Source organism: Dipodomys spectabilis, unplaced genomic scaffold (assembly GCF_019054845.1).
Source record: "Dipodomys spectabilis isolate Male_0828 unplaced genomic scaffold, ASM1905484v1 ptg000024l, whole genome shotgun sequence".
NCBI classification, from domain to species: Eukaryota; Metazoa; Chordata; class Mammalia; order Rodentia; family Heteromyidae; genus Dipodomys; species Dipodomys spectabilis.
Genome location: NW_024870701.1, coordinates 31,795,365 through 31,810,284, shown reverse-complemented (window position 1 = coordinate 31,810,284; position 14,920 = coordinate 31,795,365). Strand labels below are relative to the sequence as shown.

Genomic DNA, 14,920 nt, shown 5'->3' with positions numbered 1-14,920 from the left:
GGTCTTGCTACCCACCAGAGTGCACATTTGAACTGTAATTGGCCTACTTTTCAGCTTATATTTGAAAGAAGTATGAACAACCTCATCTCTTCAGTGAGAAAAAGAGACTCATGGACTTTTCTGCCATCCTGCCTGCAATGATGATCCTCCCAATCTCAGCCTCTTAGGAAGATTGAGATAGGTTCACAGCACTGAACCCAGATATGGATAAAGAAGGAGTAATGAACACTTCTGTCCATGCTAGCCTCCAACTGTGATACTCTTGTTCTTAGCTGGGATCCCAGCTAGGATCCCAAGTGTGAGCCACCGAGACTCATAAGTAGAAAGATTTTCACTCTCTGCTTATTCATATTTTAGTATAAACTCCATGAAGAAAATTATTCCTGTCTCTTCTGTACAAGAATATATCCAAAACAATAACTGGAATAGAGTGCTCAAAAATATATACCAAATGCATAAGTATGTAAGTACTGAGATTGCTTTGCACAATTAAGAATAAACATATATGGTAACACTACTTTTAAGCTTTTCTAGAACTTTAAATCATTCTAAATAGATTCTTCTACCCGAAGGGTCAAAGAACACATTTAGTGACAATATCAATCATTCAAGTTCTTTGATAAGAGACATAACTTATTTGATTAAGAATAAGATTACAAAAAAAGTATGATAATAATAGTCTCTAAGGTCCTGCCTAAAAGTAAAACTATTTGGTTCAAAATTGAAGGAACAACAAAGGGCATGTTGACAGGAAACTATATATTACTTAAAATAAAAAAAAAAAACTATGTATTACTTAAAAATAAAAGCCAGGAGCTGGTGGCTCAAGCCTGTAATCCTAGCTACTGAGGAGGCTGAGAACTAAGGATTGAAGTTCAAAGCTACTCCAAGCAGGAAAGTCTGTGAGACTTGTATCTTTAATAAACTTCTCAGAAAAAGCCAGAAATGGTGCTGTAGTTCAAGTGGTAGAGTGCTAGCATTGAGAAAACAATATCAGTGACAGCACCCAGGCCCTCAGTTCAAGCTCCAGGACCAATACTATAGTAGTAGTAGTAGTAGCAGTAGTAGTAGTAGTAGTAGTAGTAGTAGTAGTAGTAGTAGTTTCCTCCAAAAATATAAACTTCAAATCAGTGAAATACATATCTGTAAGGAATTAGATTTTAGATATATATATATATGCATCAAATTGAAGCAAGGAAATAGGACAGATTGTTTCTAGCAGTACTAAATAAACAAGAATAGAAAATGAATTATTAGTGTATCTATTAATCAGTATTAGAGGGAATCTCCTGAATTAGTAACTTAAATGCAGCCAAATACAATTTTACATAAAATATATAAAAAAGAGAAACACAGCTAACAGACCTATTCAGATCTACACATTATTGTTGCTTTTGTTCAAAACAGCTGAATCTGTCAACTATCTAGTTGTTGATCTAGTAGCAAGCTGTCCTTTTTGACAAGGTCAGTGACTTTTCACCCTTTATTACTATTATATAGTCAGTTTGTGTCCTTACTATATTGAATGAGAGGCAGGACACTAAACTATGACCCTCAAAAGAAAAGAGCAACTTTCTTAAAGGGATACATGCAGGTCTATGAACAAAATCTTAATTCTTGAACTTGCAAATCTAACAAGTGTTAGATTGTAAAAGGATGGTACTTCTAAAATCTATCCATCCTTTACCATGAAGAAAGCTAAAAAGGAAAATTAAGTCACACAAAGCATCTGCCTAACATTACCTGACCCTGGCATTTATTATTCTTATGCATAACCAATTTAAGTGTTTCACTCATATTTCATTATATTTGTCTCACTGCCTAGACTTCATTTATGTATCTAATTTCTTCTTCTATAATCAAGCCTGTTTCTATTTTTCTGTTATTAATTGTATAAAAGAACTTCCTGCTTGGTGTCTTTAAAATAACAACAACAAAAAACAAAATAGGTTTGCATAAAGAAATGGATTCATCTAAAATTTTTCTATGAATGTCAGTTTTTATGAGATTTACTATATTAATATAGTTATATTAATAACAATGTCAAATTACTATCATAATGTAAGAACACATTATTTGCAAGTGCTGAACATACGCAATAAGAATACATACAAAAGCAAATACACAGGTTTAGCATAAATTCCATAACTAGAAATAATCTTAATAAATATGATATATATATTATATAATATATAAAATAATCTTACTTTATAGAAACCATTGTTATACTCTATTTAAAAGAGTATTATTGTAGGAGGCTGCAATGCTTGATAAGAAATGTACTCATTATCTTGCCCATGTAATTGTAACCCCTCTGTACAGTATGTTCACAAAAAATAAAAAAATAAAAAGAGTATTATTGAAGCAATTCCATCAGAAAAACATATATATTTTCTATATATACTGTATAACATAAAAATACATGTGTAATTGATTTTAATGTTCTTCTATATAAAATATTATTAATCTACCAAAATAGAAGTTATACATAATTTAAAATTTGACTAAAAAATAGAATTGGATGATCCTTTAGACAGAATGCTAAGTGAATCTGAATGTGTGTTAAACCAAGGCACACCAGCATTACTTTGTACAGCCGATCAATAGATATCAGCTTTAAAAAGAGAGAGATAGAAAGAAGCTGCAGCATATTTTTTTTAAATGACAAGGTGAAGGTTTAAATTGTCTCAATCAAGACTCAATTTTTTTTCTCCCTGTTTCTCCAGCTGTTCTCTTCCAGTTAAGACTCTTCATTTCAAATAAATTTAATTAGTTCCAATTGATCATACTAACACTTACAAAGGTTTCTCTATGCATCTTTGCTTATATAAGGCAAACTCTAACAAAGACTCCTAGGCTCAGGATAAAGGGCCATATAACAACATTTACACCTGGTTCATTTTCACCAAAAAGAAAAAAATTCAGAAGTAATCAGCTGCCTTTAGCCAAAGCATGAGATTATACTTCATGTTTTAACTGGTTAGGTTGATCAGATTGTTTTTAAGAAACAAAAATTTAGTATATATATTAGCCAACTCAAGAATTGATTAAAAATATAGGCAAATATTTGTCATGACATGATGTCTATCAATTTTATAAAAAGATATTTTTAGGCCAGTTCATTTTATATAACTGAAAAATTAATGAGATCTTTCAATGTGAATGGCTAGGCTGGACAGCTTTCTCCCTTTATAGTATTGGCCCTCTACAATGCTGGTTATCCCCAAATAAGATTATTGTGCTTGAAACAGATTTCTCTCAATGCACCTACCATATTTTTCATAATGCAATTTATATAGGATTCTAGTCAATAAAAAGAAATACAGTTTTCTTCTAAACCTCCACAAAAATCTATACCACCGTGAAATCAAGTCACATAGTCTAAAGGTAACCTGAACAATCTACAGACTGTAACATGCTATTTGCTTTGACAACATGTTAAAGAAGCCTTTTTATTTATTTAAATATCTTGGATATTGAGCATTCTTACTTCTAGTTCCCATGGCACAAAATGAATAAATCAACTGACAAAAACCATTCGTCACACATGTTCAAATAAATTTCTTTAGATTAAAACATATTGTATGCACTATTAACTCTCCAAATTGGACTTGCATCTTAAACTTCTTAACTTTGTTAATGATAAAATAAGAACACAGTCATGTGCTATTACACTGTCTCATTAATTTGGTAGTGCATAATTCAAAATTCCAATGTACTGAATAATAATGCTTACTTGACTGCTCAAAAATTGAGCATTTATGCAAAATGTTAATTGAGTTGTTTTACTATATAGAAGCAAATTACTTTGCAATAAATAAAATGGCTACTTTTTATAGATTAGAAGGTCTTTGAATTTATGTGGAATTATGAAATAACAAAATACATCTATATAACATAAAAAAGGCAATTAAAAAAACATTAAAAAAAGGTAGAAAACATCTCTATACTAGTGGCACACACCTGTAACCCAACTACTCAGGAGGCTGAGATCTGAAGATTATGGTTCAAAGCCAGCCTGGGAAATGAAAATCAAAACAAGTCTTGAGATTCCATCTCACCTCAATTAGACTGGCCAACATCATGATCATGAGCAACAAGTGCTGGCAAGGATATGGGGGAAAAGGAACCCTATTGCACTGTTGGTGGGAACGTAAACTAGTACAACCATTCTGGAGAGCAGTCTGGAAGTCAGAAAACGAAACATAAATCTTCCCTATGACCCAGATTACCACTCCTGGGCATCTACCCTGAACATCACAAGCCAGAATACTGTAAAGACACTTGCATATGCTGCACTATTCACAACCAAGCTATGGAAACAGCCCGGATGCTCTACAATGTATGAGTGGATCCAAAACATGTACCTACACACAAGGGAATTTTACACAGCCAGTAGAAAGAATAATATTATGTCATTTGCAGGGAAATGGATGAACCTAGAACAAATCGTGGTAAGTGAGGTAAGCCAGGCTCAGAGAGACAAACAGTGCATGTTTTCTCTCATATGCAGAAGCTAGACCTAAAATATACTGGGGCATGTTAAATTATACAGGACTATAGGCATTCATACACAGTGAGATCAGGATACTCTTAGGAGAGAAACACAAATGTACAATGTCTATGTGCTTCTGATCATATAAAGTAGTATCCAAAAGAAAACAAGAGGATTAGCCAGGCGCCGATGGCTCACACCTGTAATCCTAGCTACTCAGGAGGCTGAGATCTGAGGATCAAGGTTCAAAGCCAGTCCAGGCAGGAAAGTCCGTGAAACTCTTATCTACAATAAACCACTAGAAAACTGGAAGTGGTGCTGTGGCTCAAGCGGCAGAGCGCTCACCTTGAGCTGAAGAGCTGAGGGATAGCACCTAAGCCCAGAGTTTAAGCCCCATGACCAACAAAAACAAAAACAAAAACAAAAAACATACAAAAAAACAAGAGGTTTTATTTCTTTGTTGCTATTTTTTTTTCGGTCCTATTTGCTCATTTATCTGTCTTTGGGAGGGTAAGGGGTAGGCATAGAAATGGAGGGACAGAAGGTGAAAAATGCAGCAGCAGTACTTACTAGATACTATGATGAAAATCAACTATATGTCTTGTTGGGTGGGGATGGGAGGGAAGAACTGGGAGAGAACAAGGGCAGAGTTGACATTGTCCAAATAGAAATGTACTCTACCTGTCTTATGTAACTATAACCCCTCTGGTACATCACCTTCATAGTAACAACTTTAAAAAGGAGGGGAAAAAGCCAGCCTAGGCAGGAAAGTCTATAAGAATCTTATTCCCCCCTTGAGCTGTAGCTCAAGTGGTAGAGTGCTAGCCTTGAGCAAAAGAGCTCAGTGATGGCCCCACAACTGACCAAAAAAAAAAAAAAAAAAAAAGAATTAAAAAATAACAAGTAATAACCCCAAATTACCCATCTTTACTGAAAACTAGATATTCTCCAACCTAGACGATACTTCTTTGCAGGCCTTATATAGGCTATAAGTTTCTTAAATACAGGTTTTGTAAATTTTCAAGGTAAAACATTTGGCTTCCAAAAGTTAAAGGCATGCAATTGGAAACATTAATGGACTTGCTGCACATAGCATTTAAAGCAAAACAAAATAAAACAAAAAAACTCTTTAATTTTTATTGAAAAATTTATTATTTTCTTATTCTTTTGAAAACATTACTGATTACTACTGTGTTCATATTTCTAGCTTCATAATAATTATGATTATATTTTTAACCATCTACAACAGAAAATTATCGTTGTCAATGCTTACAAAACTACATATATATGCTATTGGGGGTGATTTTTAGCATTTTAAAAAACTGTTATTTGTAAGAGGGTTAACAGTTATGTAAGTCAGGTAATAAGTACATTGCGTTTAGACAATGTCACCCCTTCTCTTGCTCTCTCCCAGATTTTCCCTCTAGGTTGTTGTTTTGTCCTGTGTATTTCAAAAGTAGTAAGCTGAATGAATATGAAGATTCAGTAATTAAAATTGGTTCAAGTGTACAAACAGCCTAAACCTATGAGTTTCCTAAAATTTACATATGCCTGATTGCACAGCAGATAATACACGTAAGAATGCTCAATATCTACACAAGGTAAATCTCCAAAAAGCAAATTTTATTTTATTGTTTTAGGTGTAAGAAGTAGCTGCAAGTTTCTTTATGAGCCTATATGGTAGACAATTTCATTATTCTTTAGTTTAACCTAGTAGAATGATTATAAAATCTTTTACAATCTAATGAAGTATATTCTTCTGTATGTTTCAAGTCTGTAGTAATGATCCCACTTTCTGAATTAAAAGTTCTCCAGGAAATAAAGTGCACAATGAACAACTTTATTGTTATACAGTGATGACAATGTATGTTCCTGGGTCAAATAAACAGTTTCAGTTCTTTTCACCTCAAAATCAAAAAGGATACTCCAGGTTTGTAGGAAACTGAACATACCATCAACATAAGCTTCCAGCCTTTCCATCAAAATACTCCTTTCCAATATAAACAATGTAGAAGACATCTGCACCATTGAACAAAGCACCATGCAGATTATGTGAAAGATGTCTAACTTACCAGTGGTGATGTCATCATCCACAAGGTCATGTTCTTCTTCTGGGACTTTGGTTTCCTGTCCCAAGGTATCAGGAGCAGTGGTCATGGTCTGCATGGCTTCTGCTGTAACTCCAGCTAAATGTACAGAAATCACAAGGTGGCATTTTAAAAAACAAGAGAAGTTGAACAAAATTACTAAACTTTTAATTTGCTAGATGTAAATATATGTTGAAAAATAAACCATATGCCCCTAAATTAGGATGAGATGCAAATCACTACATAAAACACTCATATGTGTTCTATTTCTTATATGTCTATATGTGTATGGACACATACTATATTTTGTTTTAACCAAGATGAGGAAAACAGAAACAAGATGTTGAGGCAAATGAAATTTTTCCTTGATCCCTTTCAATCTTTGCTGCTACAGTTATTTTAGCTGATTTACACATAATTATATGATAAGCAGAATAAATAAAACCCTAGAAAGAAAAGAAGCAATTTAAAAGCTTACTTCTCTTTATTAGTTTATATATACTTTCTGGTTGGGCAAGGAGGATGATCACAGAAGAGGAGTTTATGCTTTGAATCTAAGAAAGAGAACAGCCCCAAAAGAGAGTAACCTTAGCTGGGTGCTGGTGACTCACGCCTGTAATCCTATCTACTCAGGAGGCTAAAATCTGTGTATCCTGGTTCAAAGCCAGCCTGGGCAGGAAAGTCCATGAGACTCCTATATTCAATAAACTACTAGAAAACCGGAAGTAGTGCTGTGGCTCAAGTGGTAGAGAGCTCGCCTTCAGCTGAAGAGCTGAGGGACAGAGAGCCTAGGCCCAGAATTCAAGCCCCACAACCAACAACAACAACAAAAAAGAATGTAACCTTTCCCTCTGTTAAAGAATTCTAGATGGGATCAGATAATTATCAGATCAAAAGCAGACAGGCAATATGGATAGGGAACTAATAACTTCCAGTCTTTAAACACCTGAAAATCGGTCAGGTTATACCAAGGCCTTTCCTTACATAGCCATTCTTCTACCTTTGGTGATATATTTTGTTGTAATTTGCATCTTCTGTATTATTTCTAACCTGATCATAGATAGTGGGGCAACACTAGTACTTTTTTTTTCTGGTTCTACAAACAGTTATTATTCAATCATAGTATAGTAAAAGCCTTGGCTTTACATTAGAAGTTGAACCTTGTAATCCAATCTTTTAAAGGGATATTTTAATTTCTACCTATACACAATCTATTTAAATACTTCAAAAAATAAACACTATTACTATTAAAAGGCTTCTCTTCTCCTAAGGTATATTAACTCACACATTTCTATGTGAGTTCTCCCTTGGTAAATTTAGGTTGACTAAAAGTACTAAAAGAAGATGAATCTTAGTCATTAACCAGCATGAATGAGTCAGAACTGGACTTATCACTCAGCAGTTCCAAGCACTGATGATAGACATGGAACAAAAATACAATATTTTAGGAAAAATATTTGTTCAGAGTTGCTCTGAAAAAAAAGCAAAGAAGATATCTTTGTCTCATATCTGGCTTTAGAAAAAATTGGTTCATATTCTTTTCAGGTTTTTTTTTCCATGTAGTATGTTAACTATAGGTTTGTCATATATAGCCTTTGTTATGTTGGGATTCATTTCTTCTATTCTTAGTTTCTTCAGAGCTTTTATTATGAAAAGCTGTTGAATTCTACCAAAGGTTATTCTGCATCAACTGAGATGATTGTATGATTCTTGTCCTTGATTCTATTTATGTATTGTATTATGCTTATTGACTTTGTAAGTTGAACCAACTTTGAATGTCTGGAATGAAACTAACATCATCATGCTATCGGAATGATATCCAAGAATGATTCTTGGAGAATGGTAAACAATGAAGTCACACCTTTATAGAAACATATTTATGGTTGAGTTTACAAGGTAATTTTTAACATAAAAGAGAGAGTTGCTAGAAAAGTAGCATTAAGGTTGGGTGCTGGTGGTTCATGCCTATAATTGCACAGAAAGGTACAATACATGGACTAAATAGTAAGATATATAATAAAGAGATATAATAGGAAGATAAGAGCTACTTTTAAAAAATCAATAGGTTCCCAAATTGAGATTTCATAAAATAAAAAATGTATACAAATTATACCTGATAACAAAGCTCTACATTGGTTCTATACTGTGAATCAAGAGGAAAAGGGGAATGGAAAGCAGCAGGAAACTGGGGTAAGTAAACCTTGCATGACAGCCTAAGGGGTGTAACTAGCCAAAGAAGTGAAGAACAGAGAATAAGGAGAATATTATAGGATCTTCACAGCATTCAGACCTCTACTCGGGTCACTTTCCACTGTGATAGGCCTAGACACATTAACCAATCCAATTTTATAGAATACTTTTAATCACATTGGAAAATGGTTTTTAAAATATAAACATAGAAATGAAGCCTTCCAAATCAATAGAATAAAACTATCAACCATCCCCATCAGTAAAATCAGATGCATTATTTAAAATTTGTAACTTTCATAGGCTTATATATTACCTTTATAAACATTTTTTCCAGCTGGCTTACAATATCTGAAGAATGATAAATAACATGAGCTCAAGAGACATCTACAGCACCATGTGATTAACTTGAAAATCAAGAATAAAATATTAATTTTAATTTAGTAAGATTCAAAATGAAGCACTTTAGCCAATACTGGAATATCAAACAACTTCAGCTCATTATGATTTTATTATTTTATTGAAGATTAGATGAAAGTAGTAATATTCCTAGGACAAAAAATTAAAAATATACAAATTATCAACAAAAATTTATTCCTTATTCTCAATGGATATAGATTTGTACGAGATTAAAAAGTATAACCAAAAGAATAGCAGGTATTTTTATTTCATCAGTTTCTCCCAACAGCAATTTTCCTATGGTCCAATTAAAGTCCACTAGAAGCAATAATTTGCTATGAACCTTTACTTGCATGAAGGAAAATTTAACAATAAGGCAGGGAATGTGTGGTTGTCTGTAGCCGGTTTCCAGGCAGAAGGCTTGGATTTATTGGAAGCAGATCTCTGCAGTGACTGACCAATACTGCCCCACATTCTCCACAATGCTTATGACAGACAGACGGCCGGCCTCACATTAATTCACTTCACACCACTTCTATCGATCCGCAGCCAGTTCCCTAGTCTCTCTGCACACATTGCCTGTCTGGCTGCCTACATCCACATCAGCACATACACACAAAGGCCACAGAAAGATAACCTTTTGCTTTCCATTAAAGACACAGTGTCCACTTTTCCTTCTGAAGCAACATCAAAAATATAAAATACAACACCATAGATGTTGTCTTGTAGGAAAGACTTCCTGAAATAAATGTTAAGACATTTATCTTTTATTCTGAATAAAGAGCATTTCAATTATCAGAAATGAATTGGCTCATTAAAGGCACAAAGAAAGTAGAAAAATAAAAACATAAATAAGCATAAATACTTTCAATACAGAGAATAAGTATTTCATAACATGAGAACTGATGTTTAATTTTAAAAATTTCAAAAGAATCACTTTGAGATTTTTAAAAGGCTTCTCTAATATAAAATATAATTCAACAACCCAAAATGGAGCAAAGTGAACATACTGATAAATACACAAGAAACCACAGGTGGTATATTATATCAACAAAATATTAATATGAGAGCATAAAGCTTTACTATTCCTCCTAGCCAAAAAAAACCCTGCAAATGATCAATGACAAAAGAAAATCATTTCTAATACTTCTAACTCCTTTCTGGTACTTTTTCAAAGACTTCTGATTTGTATGCAGGCAATGAGCTGGCATTACCAATTTTGATTTCAGAAAACCAAAATTAAACAAAAATTTATATTGTTCAACCTACAAAATGTTATGAAACAAAGGCAAAACTGTCTTACACACACCATCTTGACGTTAGCATTTTGGGCTGATTTATAAATCTCAAGTGGAAGCAGAATTATGTGTCTCAGAACTCTGCAAAGTAAATGTGAATATGAATACATTATGGACTTCCTTTTTGTTTATTTCTTTCCTTCCTCGTTTGTTTACCAGCATTGCTCAGAGGGTATACCACAAAGTACAGAAACAATATAATAAATATAGTGTGCTAAGTGTAAGCACTAATTTGTTATTATTATAATAGCAGTAGATTGCTTTAAAAATCAAAGAGGGAAAACTGACATAGGCTGCTGTAGCCAATTAATAGCTTTAAACATAAAAATGTTGAAATGACTGGGCCTGCAAAGGTCATTGATCTGAATTTAAAAGGGTCCAATGTTACCCATATGAGTAAAACAAACCATCAGAATGGTAACCAAGCAAAGTTCTCACATTATTTAAACGTTCAAGAAGTACTCAGGCTATGTGGAACAATCCTTGTGCTAGGTGAGCCACAAGGTGAAAAGAGCATTCTGGCTTCCAACAAGGAAGCTGAAGCCAGGAAATAGCATTAAAGAAATGAAAATGTAGGGCCTGTCATGGTGGCTCATGCTTATAATCCCAGTTATATAGGAGGATCTTGGTTCAAGGCCAGTCTGAGTAAAAAAAAAAAATGTGATCAAGTCTTTATCTCAAAACACAAGCTGAGTGTGATTGTACATGCTTGTAATCCAAGATATATGGGAAGCAGGAGGTAGGAGGTAGGATTTTGGTTCTAGGTGGTCCCAGCAAAAAGTACAGGACCCTACCCGAAAAATAAGCTGAAGTAAAAAGAGCTGGAGGTGTGGTCCAAGTGGTGGAGTGATTGCCCAGCAAGTACAAAGCTCTGAATTCAAATCCTAGTACCACCAAAAAACAAACCCACCTCCAAACAACAACAAAAAAATGGGTGGAGGAACATGTGAAAGCACATGATTTGCTTTATAGAATGTTCTCTCCTATATACAGCAGTACAAAATATGACTTGGGGTTAGGTACATTGGCTCACACCTGCAATCTTAGCTACCCTGGAGGTGGAGGTCAGAAGGATGGTAGTTCAAAGTCAATAAAAAGTATGAGAAACTCCCAGCTAATCGAATAAAAGCTGGGGTTGGTGGCATGTACCTGTCATCTCAGATACAGGGAAAGTGTACATAGGATGATTGTAGTCCAGGTCTTCCTGGGTATAAACATGAGACCCTACTGGAAAAAATAACTAAAGCACAAAGGGCCAGCTGGGGCCATGTTTCAAATGATGCAGTTCCTGCCAAGCAAGCATGAGTCTTTGAGTTCAATTGATATTATGGGAGGAAGGAAGGAAGGAAAGAAGGAAGGAAGGAAGGGAGGGAGGGAGGGAGGGAGGGAGGGAGAAAAAAGAGGAAGAAAAGAAGGAAGGAAGGAGGGAGGGAAGGAAAGAAAAGAATGGAATAGAAAAGAAGACTGACTTTGAAGGACTCAAGAATAGAGATTGCAATGTGGCCAATGATGTCCAAACATAACTTCTTGGAGGAGCCCTAGGAGTTTCCTAAAAAAGATACCAACTGAAACTTCATTATTTAAATGTGAGTGTGCACAAATGTATGAACACTTGAAACTTCATTATTTAAATGTGAGTGTGCACAAATGTGTGAACACTTGAGGAGTAAATACTTTTTAGAAATGCTTACTGACATGCATTTCTTTTCTAATGAAAGTATATGTGAGGAGAAAAGTAAGAGTTCATTTTTTTTTCTGATGAAACACAGAATTGGCTTGCTCTCTGAACATAGGGAAGGACAAATAGGATACACCCATTCGTGAACCTTTTTGAACAATTGTTATGATAAGTAGGATAGGAACAAAGAGGAAAACACAAGGACTTCATAGTAGTAAAAGTAATAAGCAATGAGAAATACAGATTTATAAATACACAGAAAAATATAACTTACTTAGAAGAATAATAAATTAACTCTTCTCAAGATGGGGTAAAGAAGACTACACATGTCAGAGATAATTTCATGAAAAGAAAGTATCACAGTTGGGTCCTGAAGAATGTATAAAATTTATGATAGTATGACACTAAGTGAAGAAGATTCCAAGGAGAAAAGATAAATTAAAACACCCCGGATGTAAGGTTGGAGATGATGCTTAGGGCAGATCACTCTCCCAGTGTTCTCAAGGACCTGGCCATGACCCTAGAACCACAGGTAAATGACAAAAATATAATGACCCTAAAATGTGTACAGAATTAGGTAGCAGACATAAGTGTGAGAAGAGGTGAAAATAAGGCTAACATGACACTGGATGTCCAAGTACCACAAAGTACTAAGAGAAAATAAGAGAAAGATATGCATATATATATAGTCAGTCATGGGGCTTGAACTCATCCTGGGCACTGTCCCTGAACTCTTTACCTCAAGGTTAGCACTCTACCATTCACTTCTAATTTTTGAGTCATTAATTGGAGATAAGAGTCTCAGGAGTACTTTTTTGCCCTGGCTGGCTTCAAATTGAGCCACCAGCACCTGGCGGTTGGCATTCTTTGTTTTTTTTTGTTTGTTTGTTTTGTTTTTGGGTCCAGTCATAGGGCCTAAACTCTGGGCCTGGGCGCTGTCCCTCAGCTCTTCAGTTCAAGGCTAGCACTCTACCACTTGAGCCACAGCGCCACTTCTAGCTTTTTTCTTTTTGCTTATGTGGTGCTGAGGAATCGAACCCAGGGCCTCACACATACAAGGCAAGCGCTCTACCACTGAGCCACCTTCCCAGCCCTGCGGTTGGCATTCTTTAAGGCAGACTAAAATGTGGGGATAGAATAGAATAGTGAGAGTTATGATTATAAGTCTGATAAGGTTTGTGACTGCAATGACAACAAAAAAGGACTTTAATACATAAAGATTTAGAGAGAAGTAAAGACAATCCTATCATTTGTCTTTCTGGTTTAGCAGAATAGCTCAGGAATTCAGAGCCAGAGGTAGTAGTGTGAAGACAATCAAGAAGGCAGACCAAAAAAAAAAAAAAAAAAGGCAGAAATTTTCATCTCAACTACCTAATAGATCCAGAGAAAATGAATGAAAGCATTCATTTCTATCACCCACTCAGGTTATCTTGTATCCCTGTGTTAGCCTAAAATACAAAGGTTGTATATTATATTCAGTGGTGGACTTAGAGGGGTGAGTTTAGCACAATGCCTGAAATGTAGTGAATATTCAACAAACAGTATTGCTGACATCATACATATCATACCACTGCTTTTGTTCCTAGTAATTTTTGCTTATTTCTACTTTGTTACTGGAAAGTACAAGTATTTTGCTTCAAGATTCAGCTTCTTTCTCCATATAATGAACCCATTTCTTTTTAAAATAATCATTTCTCTCCTTTTTGAGCTGTATTTCTAATCACTTGAAGCCAAAATATTTAGAATATTTACACTTCAAAGAATCAATTTATCAGTCATTATTAAATGTTATTATCAAATAACATACACATATGAGGAAAAACTTTTGACTCTTAATCTCTTCATTTGCAACAAATAATTGATCTGAAATTAAATGAACAAGAATGTGCTTTCATACTACCCTGTCAGTAACACATTTAATTGCTATTGCCAATTGAGATTGTCCTATAAGCATTTGTAATAGTCCAACACTTTTTCACAAAATTAAGATATACGAATATTGTGAAGTTGACTGATTTTATTACTCAATTTTTTTATTATTCAATTCTTTCATATCTAGTAAGAAAAACAGTAGGGATGTATGACACGCATAAGAAGTATAACATATGAAGAATGAATAAACAAAGAAGTAACTTGAAATAATATAGTCAAAAGTCTCCAGATATGTGAAGTATATATAGTATGTTAATGACTTGGAAAATTTCTGAATAATTTTAATTAATCAAATCATAAGCAATGCTATAACATTTCAAAATGAAAACACAGGCAAAAACCAGAATTATCTTATTTGTTTTAAATATAACAACAAAGTCTTAAGCAATAAAAGAAAAATAAAGTGAACTTTAAAAGAAATTAAAAACTATGCCCTGCAATGGGTAATGTTTAGAAAATAAAAGACAAGCCACAGATTGGGAAGGTTTCTATAAATTACATGTCTGTTTTATATAGAATATACTGCCTTGTACTCAATATGCACATAAGTAACCTAAAACCCAATAGAAGAGACCCTGAGCAAAGTATCTAGACTGACATTTAACCATATACAGATATACAGATGACAAATAACCACATGAAAACATACTCAATGACATTAACTACTGGAGAAACACAGATGAAAACATGAACTAAAATAACAGTAAAATACTTCTTTCACATGTAAAATCAGGATACAAAGCAACAGGAAGTCTCATTCTAATGATCAGGATGCAAAATGACGCAACTACTTTGGGAAATCTTGGACAGATTCTTTCACTTACACTTACACTCGTCCTTATTC

General features: G+C 34.2%; 1 protein-coding gene across 2 annotated transcripts in view; it reads right to left on the bottom strand.

Annotated features, from left to right (window-relative positions):
• The window catches only part of Wdr7 (WD repeat domain 7), a 286,867-nt gene that overhangs the window by 165,638 nt on the left and 106,309 nt on the right, over positions 1–14,920 (bottom strand). For both annotated transcript variants that reach the window (XM_042675086.1, XM_042675087.1), the window contains exon 19: positions 6,568–6,681. In XM_042675086.1, coding sequence (XP_042531020.1) covers positions 6,568–6,681 — 114 coding nt within the window. The remainder of the gene's footprint in view (positions 1–6,567; positions 6,682–14,920) is intronic.